Below are 18,426 nucleotides of genomic sequence, written 5' to 3'. Positions count from 1 at the left end.
GGAACCGACCCTGGACAACACACTTTGCCATCCCAGGGCACATTCACACTCACCAGTGCTCTCAGATGAGGACAGTCTGGACATAGCAGTGAACCTGGTGTGGCTGCTGTGGGATGTGGGGGGAAGCCGGATGCTGGAGGAAGCCCAGGTGGCTGCAGGGACAACGTGCAGACCCCACTCAGATGGTGGCCCTGGCTGCCAATTTATTTCTTTCTCATCAGTTGTTTAACAAAATGATGTTGAAAGAAACATTATTTGAGGATATATTGTATTTTTCCTAAATTACTTGAATAACTTTCTCCCCATTACAGTACAGTTTGGACTTTTTGTCTTCATTAAATACACTCTTGTCCAAATACTAAAAGGGCTAATTCCAAACTCTTCCACCAGGTTTGAAGGGAATTGGAACAAGAATAACTGGAGTACCTTCTGTGTGAAAAGATCCTTCTAGATACTCTACAGAGGTGGTCTCGTTTAACACTTACGGTAACCCTGTAGGGTCAGTGCTATGCTTGTTTTATAGGTGAGCAAACTGAGATTCCACCATGTTAAGTATCTGGCAAAGTGGTGAAGCAGGACTGGAACCCTGGTCTGTCCCATATTCTGTGCTTATATTCTGGGTAGATAGAAGTTACCCAGTATTGCTCTGCATCCCACTTTCCCTTCCCAGTGTTCCCTTCCCCCTAAATATCCTGCTAATTTCCTAAATACCTTTGCTTTCCTTGTACCTGTGATGTAACATGTTCATTTCCCTTCAAATTCCAGTTTATTTGTCATCTCTTTAGGAGGTTTACAAATCTCTAATCATTTTAGTCTCTAGATGTTAGTTTGAAACTTTGTTGTGGTTATGTATAATGTTATATTTATCAATGCCTTGTTCTCATTTATATCAATATGTTCTCTGCAACTCAGTGGTGAACTGTTTGAGGACAAGGCTGAAGCAAAATGTAACTGATATGAAGCCGCCTCCACAACACGACTGGATAGCACAGTACCCCCCTGTATGGACGTACCCATCGCTTCATTGTCACACTCCTAATACGTATCTTCCCCACAATGTCCTAAAAGAGTTTATATAACTCCTAACTTATCTAACTTCAACTTTCTGTTGATTTATGTTTTTACAGTAGAACAAAAGGAGTATGATGCACATATGTTGTGATGACAGGATTTGTTACAGCTAAGCAACAACTTTCCCTGATTCATCATGTTAAAAAATAAGGTACACCATGGGTTTTTAATATTTTACTCATGAATATATTTTAATTCAGCCATTCGAGCGCATGAAAAAATAGCTTGCAAGTGATGCATCAACCAGGAACCATCAGTGGGACTGGGAGATGCCAAATGTGGCATGGGGGCAGTGGGCAGGTACATGAGAAAAACAGTCTCCTGTAGTGCTTACTGCAAGCACATCCTAGCTGTTTGGTAATTTTATTATACAGAGGAAAATTATTAAGTTTTCACCAAAAGACTCAACATGTTTAAATGCAGTACTTTGCTCAGTATTTCCTAGAGATTAATTTAATTATACGGAAACAGTATGGATTTGTTTAGGCTTGCACAGGTGCATAGGTCATAATGACTTTTTGCATGTTACAGTTAAAGCTTTAGTAATGGAGTGAATAGATCTTCCTGTGTTTTTAACATAAAGGCAGTGTGGGCTTGCTCTCGCTCAGGTGACAATTGGCTAAGCATTCATTACTAGTAGATGTGGTCTAATGTGCCGTCAGTGCTGAGTATCAAAGCCTCAGTTCCCTTTTAAAGGATATATTACATACGCTTCCTATAAATATGATTTTTTTCCTATTTTTTAGGGTCATTCATCTAAAAAAGATAACTTAGCCATCACTGCAGTTGCTTTACAAGACCACATTTTACATGATCTTCAGCTGCGAGACCTTTCCGTAGCCACGACAAGAGTGCAAAAGAAGGAGAATAGATCCAAAGCTCTGAAAAGAGAGACAAAAGCAGTAATAGATACAGGACTCAGAAAAACTACGCAGGGCCCCAGAGGGGAAGATCCAGAAAAAGAGTATGTTCTGGATCCAAAGCCACCCCCATTAACTCTAGGTAAGCTAAGCTGGTCACACGTTCATCTTTTGGCTTATTAAAGGTAATGAATCTGTTGTGATTAATATTATAGTTTTTACAGTACAGAAATAATTTGTCTAAATTTATAATTATAGAGAAAGGTGTGTATATGCCGAAGTTTAAAAATGACAGGGGACCATTTGAGCTAGAAAATAAAGATAGCAGTGATAAGTAAAATAAGTAAAAATAGTAGAATGAAAGAAACATCCATTAATTCACACTGATAGATACAATCAAACACATAAATGATGGAAAAGAAAAAACTCTTTTAGTAGAATATTTAGCTAATAAATATAGTGGACGGGTTGATAGGAGATCAGCATTTGTACACAGTAATATTCATGATCATTACTGAAACTGGTAACGGGGAAAGTCTTCACTTCTGAGACACAGAGTGATGGTGGCATCTAGTCTATACCCACAGGTAGGTATCATTGCAGGCACTGTGTAACACTCGGCAGACGGCACCCAGCCAAGTGACCCAAGCTGTATCAGCAGTAATGACACATGTGGACCTCATGTGTCTCCTGATAAAAGGTGTGACATCACTTCTGTGGCATTGTTGCCAAAATGTATTCTTAATTTGATCGTGAGAAAACCTCAGACAAACCTGAATTGAAAGACATTTTACAGAATTCCTCGCTAGGAATCTTCAAAAATCCAAACCTAGAAACTACCCCAGATTGTAATAGTCATAGGGACGTGGCAGCAGCATGTGTGTTGCTGACCCTGGGCTGCACCTCAGTCCAGAAAGAAGGGTGCATGTGTAGCAAAGAGCAAATTCAGGTAAGTTGACTGACAGATCACAGGTGGTTTTGATCTTGGTATTAGAGTTAGGAAAAATGTTAACATTTGGGGTTAAGGGTGTATGAGAATTCTTTATACTGTTTTTACAATCTTTAGTAAGTCTGAAATTATTTTAAACTGAGAAGTTAGAAATACGGACTTTTAAATTATGATGGGCATGGAGAACAAGTTTGGTTGGGATGTGTCCTGGTGCAGATGAGATGGATATGGAGGCCTGTGCCTTGGGCTCACATAGACAGAGGACCCTGCTCCCACGGCAGTGCCCACATATGAGGCATTTTGTACTATTTTCTCCTAACTCCTGCTGACAATCGTGTTGTCTTCTAGAAAGTGGCATGGCTCAGAAACGTGCTGAGACTTGGAGTAATGTTATACGGTAGCTTAGTGAATATCTTCTGTTGTGCATATACAGTTTATGTAGATGATAAAATAGCTCCATTATAATCAATCTTAGAAATTTTGTCAGGAAACATTTAAATTAGACATCAGGAAGAACATCCCAAATTGAAAAACAAGTGAGGTTATTAAGGAGAGTAAATGACCTCTTTATGGAAAAAAATCTTCATGATGCATGCTAGTTACTAATGAGCTTGAGCCGTATCCTCCTAACTATTAGCTATGCGTAATATTCCACTCGAGTTTTCTATCTTGCAGATCTACTAGAGTTCTTTGTATATTCTACACGAATCTCTTCTTGATTTAGCCTTCATTTCCTTTATATTTTACTTTTCACAGTTAGATCTTATCACGGTTCATTTTGCCTGTGCTCTTAGGAAAAATGATGGGGACAGACGTTTGTTAGATCTCTCCTTTTAGTGGCTTCTGCTTCTATGTCAGTGTCTCACTTAGGATAGTTTATTGTGTGTCTTAACAGCTAATGAGAAATGACCCTTTTCTCTTTTTTTCTCTTCTTAAAATTGCCATATTTTCTACATAAAATCTGCTGCAATTTTTTAAAACTATATTTATAAAGTAGTGCAAATAACATGTTTACAGTGTCATCATCTAACCCACAGACAGGTTGGTGTCCCTGTCTTTTTTTGATGTGGACAAGATCTCTTGAAGTGTGGTGAATACAGGTAGTAGCACCTGGCATTTCTGTCTTCTTGAGCCTAACACTTATAATTTATCCATTAATGTGATGTTTGCTCTTTGTTTATTGTTCTGTTTTATTTTGTTGGTTGGCCTTTATCTAATTATGGAACTTCCCATTTAACAAGTTTGTAGAGTTTTTTTAAATCATGAATAGAACTTAGCAGGTGCTTCTTCTTCTTGCAGCTGTTGAGATGACGTGCTCATTTCTTTCTCTCGCTCACCTGTGCAGTGAGTGGCAGGGTCTCTGGTGCTGAGTCTTCCTTGCACACCTTGGACAAACCCAACATGATCATGGTGTTTTTCAAATCCACTGCTGGGTTCTGACAACTGATCTTGCTCAGGACGTGTGTATCGTTAGCCATTGATTCCTCGGGTCTATGCTCATTTTCATACTGTCCTTGTCAGGTTTTAATACCAAGGCCATATAGCTTCATAAAATAAGTGGGGCAGCTTTCCCTCTTTTTTTCAATATGCTAAATAACAGAAAATAGGGAAAATAGGCTCCTGGAAAGTCTGGGATAACTCACTTGTAAAATTATCTGGCCTGAGGCTCTTTTAAAAATGTTTTAAGCAGTGTGAGGAGAGGTGATCCATTAAGATGGGTTTGGCTGTGCACATACAGCGACCCACTGGCAGTGTGCAGGCCTTCCCTGCATCTGCTCTCTGTCACAGTGTGGCTCCGCAGCTTGGCTGTGTCCACTAGGACCAGCGCAGCTCTGCCATCCTAAGTGACAGCACCAGGGATGAAGACAGGAGGGCTGCATGTTCCACGCCCAGTCCTCTATGACACAGGTCAGGCCGGCAAGGCAGGGGAGAGAGGTGTCTGCAGATGCCCCCCAGGAGACTGTTTCTTACATTCCACCTGAGATGGATCACACACCCATTGATGGTCTAAAAATTGCCAAAGGAAGGATTGCCATGATATACCTCAGTCGGTCAAGATTCGTCCTCAGCTGAGCCCATTTCTGCCGGAGCACAGTGTGGTTCTCAGGCCAGACAGAGAGGGGCCACGGGTGCCACCAGAGCAGGAGGTCAGTCGAGTTCCTGTTTCTTCTTGGGACAATTTAAATTTTTAATGTATTTTCTGAAATATATCAATTTCATCTAGATTTCCAGGTGTATTAATACTTGGAATACAGCTGTCAACACTGTTTTATGATTTTAAATTTTATAATTATTTCCTTTTTTTATTCTATATATTTTTTGCATTTTCCTTTTCCTTGTCTTGACCAGTTTTGTCAGGAATGTCTCTTTTTGAGGAAGACTAATCCAGGCTCATGCCAAGTGTTGGTTTTGGTCTCTGCTTTGGCTTCTGTTTCCTTGACATTTCTGCCTTCATCTTTGCATTTGCCTTTTTGTTTCTTTAAATTTGTTGTTTTTCTCTTTTTCTAGTGTCTTGAGTTCAATACTTGGCCTGTTTTCTGCTGTGTTCAGGCTTCCTGTGTCTCGGTCTATCTCACCACTAACATGTGAGGCTTCTACAGCACTCAGCTCTGGGTACACTTCCGGATTTTCTTTTTGGCTTTTTCTTTAACCTAAGTTATTGAGTCATGTGTATTTTACCTTTCAGGTACAGGTTGTTTTAAGGTACTGCTATTTTTTAAATATGTTTTTTATTTTGAGTCATAGAAAATTTGCAAATATAGTAGAGTTCTGTTTGTCTAGTGTTATCATGGCACTTTTTGCAGAATGAGAAACCAACATTGGTACGTGACTGTTACTAACTAAAGTCCAGACTTGGTTGGATTTTAGTTTCCCCGCTTCCCTTTACTGCTCTGGAACCCAGTGCAGGGTAATGTTGGCTGTGTCCTCATTCCTCTGGCCTATGACAGTTTTTTCCTCTCCATCTTGACCATTCGAGTAGTATTTTGAGGAGTACCAGCTGGGCATTTATAGTTTGGGCTCAGGATTGGGCTGGAGTCAGGTCATGGGAAGAGTACCCCCATAAGGGCATGACGTTGCCACCTTCATCGCTGCCAACTGCTTGGTTAAGGGTGTGTGTCTTTCACCTTTCTCCGCTGGAAAGTTAGAGATGTTCTCTTTCCAGACTGGCCTTTGGAAATGAGACAGTAAGTCTGGCCCACATTTGGGGAGCGGGGGCAGGGAGTTAAGCTGTACATCCTGGAGGGCTGGCATCTACCTGCATTATCTTTGCCTTCTCCCCACTTATCTGTCTGCCCGCATTGTGACTTTGTTCTTGGCAGGGTGATACACACGCAGTTTAAGAGTGCAGTGGTTCTGTGAGGACTGTGACAGCAGCATCACGGGCAGACTAGTGATGAGTGATGACAGGGAGCTACCCATGCACACGTCAGACAGCTACAGAGGATCTAATCATCCCGGGAGGTAACCCCGGTTCAGGGCAGCACACTGCTCTGCTGGGAGTGTCCTTCATGTAGCTGTACCAAGAATGCCTGTTTCCCAGATGTCACTCTCCCATAATTTTCTTATTTTCTATGTCTTGGGGTGTTTTTACTTTTTACGAGAGTATAGTCATGTGCCACGTATATGATAGTGGTCCCTTGAGGTTATAATGGAGCTGAAAAATTCCTTTCTCCCAGTGACAGTATGATGACCCCTGGCCCTGTGGAGGCCTAGGGTGCAGTGGCATCACCCTGGCTCACAGTAGCCTCAAACTCCTAGGCTCATGAGATCCTCTTGCCTCAGCCTCCTGAATAACTGGGACTATAGGCACCACCACCATAGCCAGCTAATTTTTCTATTTTTGGTAGAGACAGGATCTCACTATGTTGCCTAAGCTGGTCTCAAATTCCTGGCTCAAGCAATCCTCTCACCTCAGCCTCCCAGAGTGTTGGGGTTACAGGCATGAGCCCCTGTGCCCAGCTGCGTCTTAGTTTTTAACAATAAGAGTATTTTTGAAGTTAAAAAAAGAGATTTTTTTAATTAGATAAAAGTTTATAGAATAAGGACATAAAGAAAAAATATTTTGTATAGTGTATAACACATAAACTAATTATTGCTCTAAATATCAAAAAGTTCTAAAAAATCAAAAGGTCTACAAAGTAAAAAAGTTACTTTAGGGCAGCGCCTATGGCTCAGTGGGTAGGACGCCGGCCCTGTTTACAGAGGTGGTGGTTCGAACCTGGCCCTGGCCAAACTCAACAAAAAAAATAGCCAGGCATTCTGGCAGGTGCCTGTAGTCCCAGCTACTTGGGAGGCCGAGGCAGGAGAATCACTTAAGCCCAGGAGTTGGAGGTGCTGTAAGCTGTGACGCCATGGCACTCTACCGAGGGCAATAAAGTGAGACTCTCTTAGAAAAAAAAAAGGCACTTTAAGGTTAACTTATTATTGAAGAAAGAAAATACTGTTCTAATAAATTCAGTATGGCCTGAGCATGGGGTGTTAAGGTCTGCACACCCAGACCTCACATGCACTCACACTCCCTCACTGACCCCCAGAGCGACTTCCAGTCCCACGGGCTCAGTTCACGGTGAGGGCCTTGCACAGTTGCGTCATTACTATTAGTTGTATCTTCATATTATGTTTACCGCCCCTTGCCTGTTGGATGCACAGGTTCCACTGTGTGGTGACGTCCTGCATCACAAGTGGTCTGGAGCTGCGCAGGCCCCATGCAGCTCCGCCCTCTGACTCGTCCCCCCAGCAGCAGAATCAGTCACCCCAAGGGCACGTCCTAAAGTGCTCACGGCTGGATCTCAACCTTTTCTCCCAGCCTTTCTCCTTTATGTAGGGGACTTGTGTACCTGTGATTTTGTTATCTGAGAAGTTAGAGGGATCCTGGAACTCACTCCTGGTAGATACCACAGGGGTGACTTGTGAAGGAAAGCGGGTGGCGTGAAATGCATTGCTGTAAATCTGTCTGCAGTGAAGCTGTGACTCACAGGTGGGGGCCATGCTCTGAAGCACACTCTGACCCACGTTGTGGTTGTCTCACTTGCAGCACAGAAGTTGGGCCTCGTTGAGCCTCCCCCGTTGCCACTGTCATCTGATGAGTGGGAGAAGGTGAAGCAGAGGTCCATCCTGCAAGGGGACTCCATGCAGCCCTGCCCGATATGTAAAGAAGAGTTTCGCCTCCATCCCCAGGTGCTGAGCATGGGGCTGTTCTCAGTGACTAGACGTGGGGTAGGCTCACTGCCAGGCCTCCGTGTTGCCATTTACCCTCTATGAGCACAAGTATCCTCCTTAGATACTTGTATTTTCTTTCCATTCATTAAAGTGTGTGTGTGAGAAAGCTGAACAGTTTTATTTACTGAGTGACAGTAATTCTCAAGTACCAGGTTTATACAAAAGGAACGCTTCTGTTCCACTGGCCTTGTGCAGCCAGAAAGAATGATGGCAGAGTGTGGAGAAGCATTTGTGTCCCAGGACAGAAAGGATGAAAGCAAAAGGAATTTTTAAGTTTTGTGAATTAAATCATAAAAGAAATTAAATAATAGCAACAACAACAGAATACATGCTTGAGTATCTCCAAAGAATTTGTAGGAGAATCTTTAAGAAAAGTAAAATATTTTAATCTTTACTCATGAAACTTTACCATAGTAAGATTGATATTACCCTGGGTTTACAGATGATATATAACTTACAGCATAGGTTTTTCCTAAACACATTTTGTCTGCCTAACTGAACTGTTACGTCCTGGAAGTTGGGGATACTTACATTCTCAGAACTGTGTGTGAGATAGTGGCTGCCCCTCAGCGATTCCCCACAGCGTGTAGCATGGTGCTTCCCGCACTGGCACTCAGAGATGTGCTGAGAGTATAGGGATGTACTTGAACAACCTGGACTCATAGCACAGGAACCCGGGATCGCTTCTCACCCTGGCACATTAACTCTCAAACTCAGTTTCAATATATTTCATCACTGACAAAGTCCACAACAGTTACATTTTTGTTCTTTGTAGTCTGAATTCACAAATTATTTCAATCATATTTATTACATTCCAGTTCTCTATTAGGACCTATGTCACATATGTGAAAGTTGGGTATTTTGGAAAGATTTTAGCATTTAAACCACAGAATTACCTTTTAGGATAAATTAGTACTTTGGTGTAGCAGAAGTGTTAATAGAACTCCAAGGAATCCTTCTGGCCTCAACAACCTGTTTCTGGAGACTTGAACAGAAACCTTCTCCAAAGATAACAGATGACTGGTTAACTAACACATGAAAAAAATGCTCATCATTTTTAATCATCAGAGAAATGCAAATCAAAACCACTCTAAGACATCACCTAACTCCAGTAAGATTAGCCCACATCGCAGAGTCCCAAAACTGCAGCTGCTGGTGTAGATGTGAAGAGAAGGGAACACTCACTATATTCCCTGCAAACCAATACAGCCTTTCTGGAAGGAAGTATAGAGAATCCTCAAAGACCTCAAAGTAGACCTTCCATTTGATCCCCCAATCCCATTACTAGGTTATCTACCTAGAAGAACAAAAATCATTTTATCACAAAAACATTTGCACCAGAATGTTCATTATGGCTCAATTCATAATTGCCAAGTTGTGGAAGCATTCTGAATGGGTTAACAAATTATGGATGTATGTACACCATGGAGTACTATTCAGCCATTAAAAAAGATGGAGACTTTACCTCTTTTACATTTACCTGGATGGAGCTAAAATACATTCTTCTTGGTAAAGTATCGTAAGAATGGAAAAATAAATATCCAGTGTACTCAATACTAATATGAAACCAATATATAAACAATTACATGCTCATATGAACAATGAAACACAAATATAATGCAGGGGCAGGGAGTGGAGGGTGTGTGGTGAGATCTCACCTGGGGTGCATATTGTGAGGGTGGATACCACACCCCCTGGATGAGGGGCTCTTTTGTAACTGGAACTTTACCCTGTAAGTGAGAATAATGTAATCTAAAAATTCGTACCCTCATATTACTTTGAAATAAAGAAAAAAAAAAACCAACCTGTTTCTGAATTACACTATATACAGCCTGATGGCTGTAGAGAGAATGAAACTTACAGCTGAACACCTTAGGAGGTGACCAGAGTTCATCCTGCCCAGAATTTCCTTCATTCTCTTTTTTACTGTATTTCTCACTAAATTTTATTATTTTTGTTTTGTTACAGACACTTTATTTTGCATTTCTAGTTATATCTGTACTTAGAGTCTTCCTTAGTTGTAAATAATAGTTGATATTTCCCCAGCATTCATGATTTCAGAGGGCCTTTAGTTAATTCAGTCTCTCCAGTAGGCATTATATGCATTTCACAGATGAGGAAATAAGTAAATAATTCCAGTGATCCCTAGTAGGCCAACTCAAAGTATGGCAGAGTCCAGCTAGAATTAATCTGAATTACTATGATGTTTTTGGTGTATTTATTACCACTTAATCATTTTTTTATATCAAGGAATGTTTGCCAATAACACTTTATAGACATTTAAAAGTAAGATATTTTAAATATACAGGAGTATAATGCTGTTCAATATAGATTGGATATCTATAAAGTTGATAAAGTACTTTGGTGAAGATCATTCTATAAAGAATGAGTAATGAAGTTCACAAAATACTGTAATTTGATGGACCTGTAATAACAGGAAAGGATCCACATTATTGAGTTTATTCAGTTTAGACTTAACTTGTTGACAAGTTTCAAAAAGAGGTTTTAGAACTGAGTTCTGTTCCAGTATTTCTTCTTTTATTCCCATTTAAGAAGAAAAGTATGGACTGAATGAAGGCAGGTGGGTTGATCACTGTGAGAACTGGGAGGTGTCCCAGGTCAGGCAGCCCTGCTGCGTGGGATTGAAACCTCAGCCAGGAGTGCACAGATGGTGGCCACTGAAGTCAGAGTCCAGGCAGAGGGAAATACCTTCGCCTGCACCATGCCTCACTTAATCTACCTTCCCTGAGCTTCTCTTGCTAAGGAGAGGAAAAGCGCCAGTTGCTAAAGGACCCTTGCAGCAAGGCCCTGTGTGTCCAGCCCTGAGCACCAACCCCAGCCCTCCTGCCCTGTGCCGCCAGCTGTCTATGCAGTGTGAGCTTCTGTCTTTTGTCACAGACGGAGTTTTGATCACAGAAAGGGGATGTTTTCTTGTGAAGATACTTGTCTTGCATTGAAAAAAGAAAAAGTAACTCACCTCTCCATGATGTCTCACTATTTAAATCGAACACTATCAAAATTCTATCTCAAAAAAGCTGCGATTTCAAAAAAACTTAGGAGAGTAATTAAATTGAACAAAGACTTTTTCAAAATATACTTAGACAGCCCTTCTCCGTTCCTCCTTCCACCAGCCCGCGCCTTGCTGCATGGGTCAGTCCTCTTCCTTCCTCACCCCTTGTAGCTTCAACTCACTCTTAAGGTCTACTGGGAGACACATCTAATTCATAATTGTTTGACTTTTACATGGATATTCACTTTAATAGCTTAATATCAAACTTCATGTGTGCGTTTGATGTTTTAGATTGTTGCTAACTTAATTTTTCTCATGTAGATTATATACTTGTGCTATGCTAAACTTACACATTAAATAGTATAAATATCAAAGTTATTAATTTGCTTTTTTAATTTTTCAAATAATACTCCTTCTAAGCATTCAGAATTTTTCTTTTAATTAATGTGTTTATGTTGCTTTCCTTTTATTAAACTTCAGACATCATTCTGTTTCCTCCTGAACAGGTGCTGCTTTCATGTTCCCACGTGTTTCACAAAGTGAGTAAATCCTGCCTCGCCCTGTACCAAGACCGTGCATCACTCCTTGCAGCTCAGAGAAGCCTTCCTCACTTTAAAGTCTCCTAAAAAAAGCCATTTGTTTTATTCATAATCACCATTTACAGTTGGAAACATGGCTGTAGGCTATAGTACAATTCATCCTATTTTGAAAATCACGAACTTTATGTGACAAAAGAACCACAAATGTTTGCATAACAGGTTGTTGCTGTTAGCGCACATCAGAGTGAGTGATAGCTTGAGTCACGCACACTATCTTGGTGCTGGCCTTACACACAAGCGTGACTTACTCAGCTTTATACTAGCTGATTTTCAAAAGGTTTTGATGTCTCTGCAAGTATATTCTTGTAAAAAAAAAAAAAACATTTTTAGAACAGGTTTCATGAGGATGGTGTTAACATCTGATGAAACTTCTTCACTTTATGATCTAAATTGGATTAAGTCATAATTATGAGAGAAAAGAACACTGTAATTACATTAGAAGTAAAAATGTTTAAAAGTAATTACTCGTAAAATTTTAAGTGAAATGTTTTTCTTTAGGCATGCCTTCAGGCTTTTGAAAAGTTCACAAGTAAAAAAACCTGTCCTCTCTGTAGAAAGAACCAGTATCAAACCAGAGTGATACACGACGGGGCCCAGCTATTCAGAACCAAGTGTGCGACAAGGTAAGAGGGTCCCTGCCGGCCGCGGGGAGGCAGCACGGCATGAACAGGACTGTGGGCAGCTCAGGGGCCCTCACTCTGCTTGGCCGCCACTGTCTCCCAGGGCCCCGCACAGCACAGGACTCATAGCAAGTTCTGAAATACTTGTCAACCTGGAGGCATCGTGAGTGAGTCATTTTCAAATTTCTGTGTTCCAGAATCCAAGCCTACTGGAGAGGATGCATTGTGAGAAAGTGGTACCGAAACCTGAGAGAGACGGTACCTCCCAGAGATGCCAAATTAAGGAGAAAGTTCTATGAAAAAAAGGTAGATACACATTCTTAATTCTTCAGGTGCAGGCTCCACGTGCAGCTGGTTTGGGGCTGACGGGTCTCATTGTAAGGGCTTTTAAAAAATGGTTGAGATGCTGCTGAAAATGCCATTCAATTTAAATTGGTTTGCCATCCTAGATGGTAAAATATTTTCATATTTCTTTTCTAGTTAAATCATAAAATTTATAAAATCAAAATTCAGAACAGCTTTTGGCTGGCCGTTTTGTGCCAGCTGTTTAAATAAACTAATCTCTTCAAATAAAAACATGGAAATAAGCTTCTGCTCTCCACACACCCTGAACTACAAGTACACGAAGATATTGTGACGGTGAAAATGGAAAGAAACTATAGAAACGAAGGCCCTGCGATGCTGCCACTCTGTTGAGACCCCTGAGGCCTGTGGGATCGTCCAAATGAGGTTTAGACACAAAGGACTTGTATTTCTCTGCTTTTCTTTATCCACTTTTAATCTTTTTTTTTAACTTTTGGAGACTTATTTGACAATTCTGTGTCTCGGTACCCTACAAGCATGATGGAGTAGGAGGAGCTGCCAGGCCAGTGTGGATCCCAGTTCTGTCCCTATGAGCCTTGAGGCTGCAGGGAAGTGGCAGGGACTGTTGCAGCGAGGCCGCCCTGACATGGGATGTGTGAGACCTTGTCTCTCCCTTGCCGTGCTGCTCTGAGAGTAGACACAGTATTTACAAAAACCCAGCACTCGGTAGGCATGCAGATTTGCATAGGACAAGTATTAATATATTGTCCAGTTAACCTTCAGGTAAATGGTTTCGGATTCAGGGATACTTTGTGTTGTACTTCTTACAGTAGTACCATGGGGTCTTGACATAGCGTCACCTTCGGATCAACAGGACAAAACTCCTCAGTCACAGCGTCCTGTGACCAGTCTTTGTGGAAGTATTATTTGTACAATTACTTAGATCTTCCCTAAACTTTGTCCCTAATTCTCTCCCATTTGGGGTAATGAGCACTCATGGCATAATGTAATCCTCCATCCTGTTCTCTGGTTGGGTGAATTTCTGTGCACACAGCGTCCCAGCTACTTTCAGCACAGACTCAGTCCACCCTGCTCAGTGGTGCTGTCCTCTCTGCCCTCACACGCATCTCCTCACCTTTGTCATCCTTTCCTGTGCTTGTGGTGGGGAGACTTCTTTCCAGTGTCCCAGAACTACACAGGAACCCTAAAAGTAAGTAGATTGGGGCTTGACTATAAAGCAATGTGATTCTTTTTCTTACCCCTTCTGGTCATTTAAATATTTATTCCGAGTAATGTAGTTATAAGTATGTGCAAAAGAAAATCATAATAGTGCCTTATTGTGATGTCACTATCCCTCAGATTTAATCAAGAAAATATATTTAATTTGCTTCTAGAAGTAGGACAACTACAATATCAGTATGTGAGCAAATGACTTTTGTCTCTGGGTCGAAGTTGAACCAGTGGGTTGGAAAGTCTGAGTCAGTTCCTGTGCCTTGGGATGCTAGCTGTGTTGTTGCTGACATGGCGGGGAGGTGGCACCCTCTGGTGAGGAGCAGGGAGTGGCCCTGGTCAGTGGGAAGCACGGGTGACAGCTGCAGGCGAGGGCAGGCTGCAGGAGGGGGGAGGCGAGAGGCCATAGACAGAGAGAGCATCTGCAATCCTACTTTGATGTAAGGAAAGTAATCTTCTCCAAGCCATTCGTGTCCCTTAGAATGGGGAGCCTAGGATACTTAGGGAGAGGGGGGAGCTACGGCAAGACACCCCTCCTTTCAGGCTACATGTGGTCCTGGGAAAAGCGTTCCATTTTTCAGTGCTGCCCAGTGATTCTTTTTAAAGAATAAACAGCAAATCAGCTGAAAGTCCTGATAACTCCCTGGATAAAAAGAGTATATGCGTTCCCCCTTCATTATTTCTTGGACAGGACCCATTCCTCTTCTACTGTTGGAGAGCAATGTGCTGACTTCAGTTTAGACATCAGCCTTCTGCGTTGTTACCTAGGCCGTGTTTTATGGCAGCCTGCTTGAGGTCCTCATGCTCACTCTAGTAAACGTGTGCTTGGCCCAGTTAATCGTTTTCTAACAGTGTCTGTCAGAGACCAGTAGTGCATGGTGTTGTAATTCATTCTCATTCCAGCAAAGGACGGCCATCCACCATCGTCTCCACCCGCGTTTCTAACATGCTCTTTACACTCAGTGGAGACAGTTCGTTCTCCGAGCTACTCTTAGTAAGTTGGAATATGTCATAGTGTGTTGGCTTTCAAATCAGAAGCCATTCATTGTTTTCTCTTAAAAATGTTTAATTATAGATTTGATAGTCGTTTTACTTTATGTGCATAAGTATTTTACATGTCAACAAGTCATCTTATAACTTGAAAATACGGGCCATGCTTTGCCTTCACATAAAGCAGTCCTGGGCCTCAGTTGATTGCCTCGCTGCACTATTATCTGTGATTCTGCGGCACTCAGGAGGTTCACTCACATACTGGTTTTCCACTCTGTAAAGGACCCACGATTAACAAGGTTATTTGAGGAGGTTTTGAGTCTGCAGCCTAAAGCTGAGAGTGCTGTGCTGTCTGCAGCTGCGGGGCTGCTGCACAGGGGCTGCATCTTCACTTGCCAGGAATCAGCCCTGTAGCAATGTTTCCTTGGGCTTTTTAACCTCTGCAAATAAATCCTCCCAACAAAGAACACATTTTCAATTTCTTTAAGAAAGATAAGGAAAACCTCACCTGGCTGGTGGGTGAGGCGTGGAGCTCTCTTCCTTATCCCTGTCATCCTGCCTCTGGGACGGCCTGTCATGGTGCCCGTGGGGAGGGCCAGGCCCCTGGGAAGTCCTTTGCACCCTCAAGTTCCTCAGGACTCGGTGAATTGAATCTCTCCCACAAGTTCACTTTCCACTTCTGTGAGGACCACCGCACCCATAGTCTGTTCCCATCCTGGTCCTGCACTTCTGAATCTCCACTTGCCTGTCGTCCACGCCCCCTTCACCCTGTGCTGTCTCTTCACACTCCCTCCCCACATGCCCCCCCCCCCGGGACCGCAGCACCTGCTGTGAGTACAGTGCACCCTGCATGCCCCATCCCTTCCTGTTGTCTCCGCCTCTGTTAAGATGCACCCACTTTTCATTGATCTTCACTACATCTCTGTCCTCTGTGGGGAAAATGCTACTTGAGAGAGAAAGGACAGAAGTGTAAATTATATTTCACCTTATATGTCACAAATTTGGTTTTTCCTTCGGTCTTTTGAAGATATTCCCAGAAAATATCAAGAGCTAATTCACTGAAGCTGAACATTTAAGAAAAAATTAATAAGTTGATCAGAAGTTTTTTGGTGTTTTTTGGCAGGAGTGTTAGAGAAGGTGAGTGTTGAGAACAAATGCAACAGGTCCTTTAGCCTAGTAGCTTTCAGACTTTCTTCATCCACAATAAAGAGTGTGCTCTATACACTGATCCCGCACATACATTCACTTAACAGAAATAAAACTTTCACAGAACAAAACCTATTCTTACACAGGCACCACACATCTCCAAACTACTGGACCCACTAAATTAATGAGTCACTGGTAGGTTGTATATTAGTACTTTTTACATATAAGTAACTGCTGCACTGAATACTAATAACTTCTTAATCAGCTGAAGGTAATCTTCTTCATGCTAATTTCACATATGGGGTAGGGAGAGGCAGAATAGGCATACATGTGTGCATTTTTTTTCTTTTGCAGTTTTTAGCCGGGGCCGGGTTTAAACCCACCACCGCTGGTATATGGGGCCAGCGCCCTACTCCTTTGAGCCATAGGCACTGCCCCACAATATGTATATACTCACATTATAGGTAATACTCATAATTTGTTACACAAATAGGCATCATATAATTTTCTTTCACTTCTTATTAATCCTGAAGTTGAAGAATTCCCATATCTCTGCTTGTTTCCTGAATCTTCTCTGGAGTTCCTTCATGCCTCACTCTTGCTCCTTTATCCCATTTGGCCATAAACATTTGGAATCTATAAACCCAAACGTCCCCTTAATGAAGCCTACCTATGAGGTGGTGGATTAGCAGGAGGGTGCTGGTCTGTGTGGCACATGCCACACATGCCCATATGAGCGTGGCCCAAAGGCCATCCTTTATGTCACAGAACACTCCTTGGTCATTTGCCAAATGTATCTTAAATTTGATGACTTTTTTTCTACCTTTCCAACTTGATAAAACTCATTCTCTTAGCTATACGAATACACTGGGAAATGTTATTCTACAATTTCAATCTATAATTTTAAAATACTAACATGTTTAATAAATCTGAAAATTACTGAACTAGGTTATTGAATTTCACATTACCCAGATGGGATGGTTAATTTTCATAGTATATGTTAACTTTTCTGGGCTAAGGGATGCTCACATTATCTGGCTAAACATTATTTCTAGGTGCACCTGTGGGGATGTTTCCAGGTAAGATCAGCATTTTAATTGGTGGAATAGCCCCCCAATATGGGTGGACAAGATCCAGTCCCTTGAAAGCCCAGAGAGAATAAAGAGGCTATGGAAGGGAGAATCCCCCACCCCAACAATTCGAGCCTGATGTTGGTCTTCAGATACAGAGAAATAGAAACTAATACCCATATAAATGGAAATCATTTTTAAATTATACAGACTGTTATATAAAACTTCATGCCATTAAATCTGAAAATATAATTGAAATTACTTCCTGTAGGCTCAGGGTCTGTAGCTCAGTAGTTAGGGCACTAGCCACATGCCCTGGGACTGGTGGGTTTGAACCTGGCTGGGGCCTACTAACAACAATGACAACTACAACAAAAAAGTAGCCGGACTTAGTGGTGGGTACCTGTAGTCCCAGCTACTCTGGAGGCTGAAGCAAGAGAATCACTTGAGCCCAAGAGTTTGAGGTTGCTGTGAGCTGTGACGCCACCACACACTACTGAGGGTGACAAAGTAAGACTCAGTCTCAAAAAAAAAAAAAGGGAAAAAATAAAAAAAGAAATTACTTCCTGTAAAAATAGTAAACATGGAAAAAAATTAAAGTATAAAACAATTGAGAAAAATTACGAATATCTCAGTTTTTACTGAAAAGATACTAAATAAAATTGAATAGCTATTTCTAATAATGACAGTCAGCAAACTAAAACTGGAATGAAATTTCCTGTCACAATAAATACTACATATCAGAAACCAAAAACTTACTGTTTCAGAAAAGGAAACCCTAAAGATGAAAAACTAGGCTACTTCACTGTCATCCCACTGTAGCCAATCTTTGCTGATATAAAAACACAAGAAAACAAAATATATAAAACACACACATACACATAGTATATACATTATATAAACCCCTATATTTGTATATGTAGATTTAAAATGCATAAAATCATTAGAAAAATTGTTTGCAGTTAACTACTAGAAGATCTTAAAATTTGAGATAAAAATGCAATAGTCACTTTCTTTATAGTAATAATAACCAGCTCTAAAATACAATGAGAAATTATTTCATTAATAATAGTTGATAGCTAAAAGTAAACTTAAGAAGGAAGGTGCAAGATATTGGTAAGAAAAAGTATCTAAATTTGTCCTGCTTACAAGGCAAAATGACCATCTTCATTGGAATTCTTGGTAAATATGGAACATTGGTGTAGCTACATCTATTAGCATTTAGGAGTTTCAGCCATCTTTTGTGCCTTTTAGTTCAAAACTAAAACAGGTTAATAGCAAACAGATGTGAAACATACATAATGCAGCCACACACCTGTGCTAGGGAGGGAAGTTGCCGTCCACCACAGAGGTGCCTT

At 41.3% G+C, this 18,426-nt stretch overlaps 1 protein-coding gene across 2 annotated transcripts; it reads left to right on the top strand.

Moving 5' to 3' along the window:
• The first annotated feature begins 412 nt into the window (after positions 1 to 412).
• RNF32 (ring finger protein 32) lies at positions 413 to 12,654 on the top strand. 2 transcript variants are annotated; one of them, XM_023514442.1, is made up of 7 exons: positions 413 to 523; positions 1,128 to 1,222; positions 1,818 to 2,073; positions 7,916 to 8,058; positions 11,617 to 11,649; positions 12,264 to 12,332; positions 12,527 to 12,654. In XM_023514442.1, exons 2-7 carry the CDS (start codon positions 1,208 to 1,210, stop codon positions 12,626 to 12,628), a joined length of 618 nt encoding a protein of 205 aa, XP_023370210.1. In that variant the 5' UTR covers positions 413 to 523; positions 1,128 to 1,207; the 3' UTR covers positions 12,629 to 12,654. The 2 variants fall into 2 exon arrangements, with proteins under 2 accessions (XP_023370210.1, XP_023370209.1); XM_023514441.1 differs by having other exon boundaries at positions 12,208 to 12,332.
• Positions 12,655 to 18,426: the final 5,772 nt, after the last annotated feature.

This window comes from Otolemur garnettii, unplaced genomic scaffold (genome assembly GCF_000181295.1).
Source record: "Otolemur garnettii isolate 467f Iridium unplaced genomic scaffold, OtoGar3 scaffold00053, whole genome shotgun sequence".
Lineage (NCBI taxonomy): Eukaryota > Metazoa > Chordata > Mammalia > Primates > Galagidae > Otolemur > Otolemur garnettii.
The sequence above is the reverse complement of the archived record's forward strand: the minus strand, read 5'-3'. Positions and strand labels throughout refer to the sequence as shown.

Bases quoted from the DNA above. Each gene is read 5' to 3' on its own strand.
- RNF32 (XM_023514441.1), top strand. The intron at 11,650-12,207 runs GTGAGTAAATCC...GTTTTTCTTTAG, and splicing joins GTTCCCACGTGTTTCACAAA to GCATGCCTTCAGGCTTTTGA. The intron at 12,333-12,526 runs GTAAGAGGGTCC...TCTGTGTTCCAG, and splicing joins AGAACCAAGTGTGCGACAAG to AATCCAAGCCTACTGGAGAG.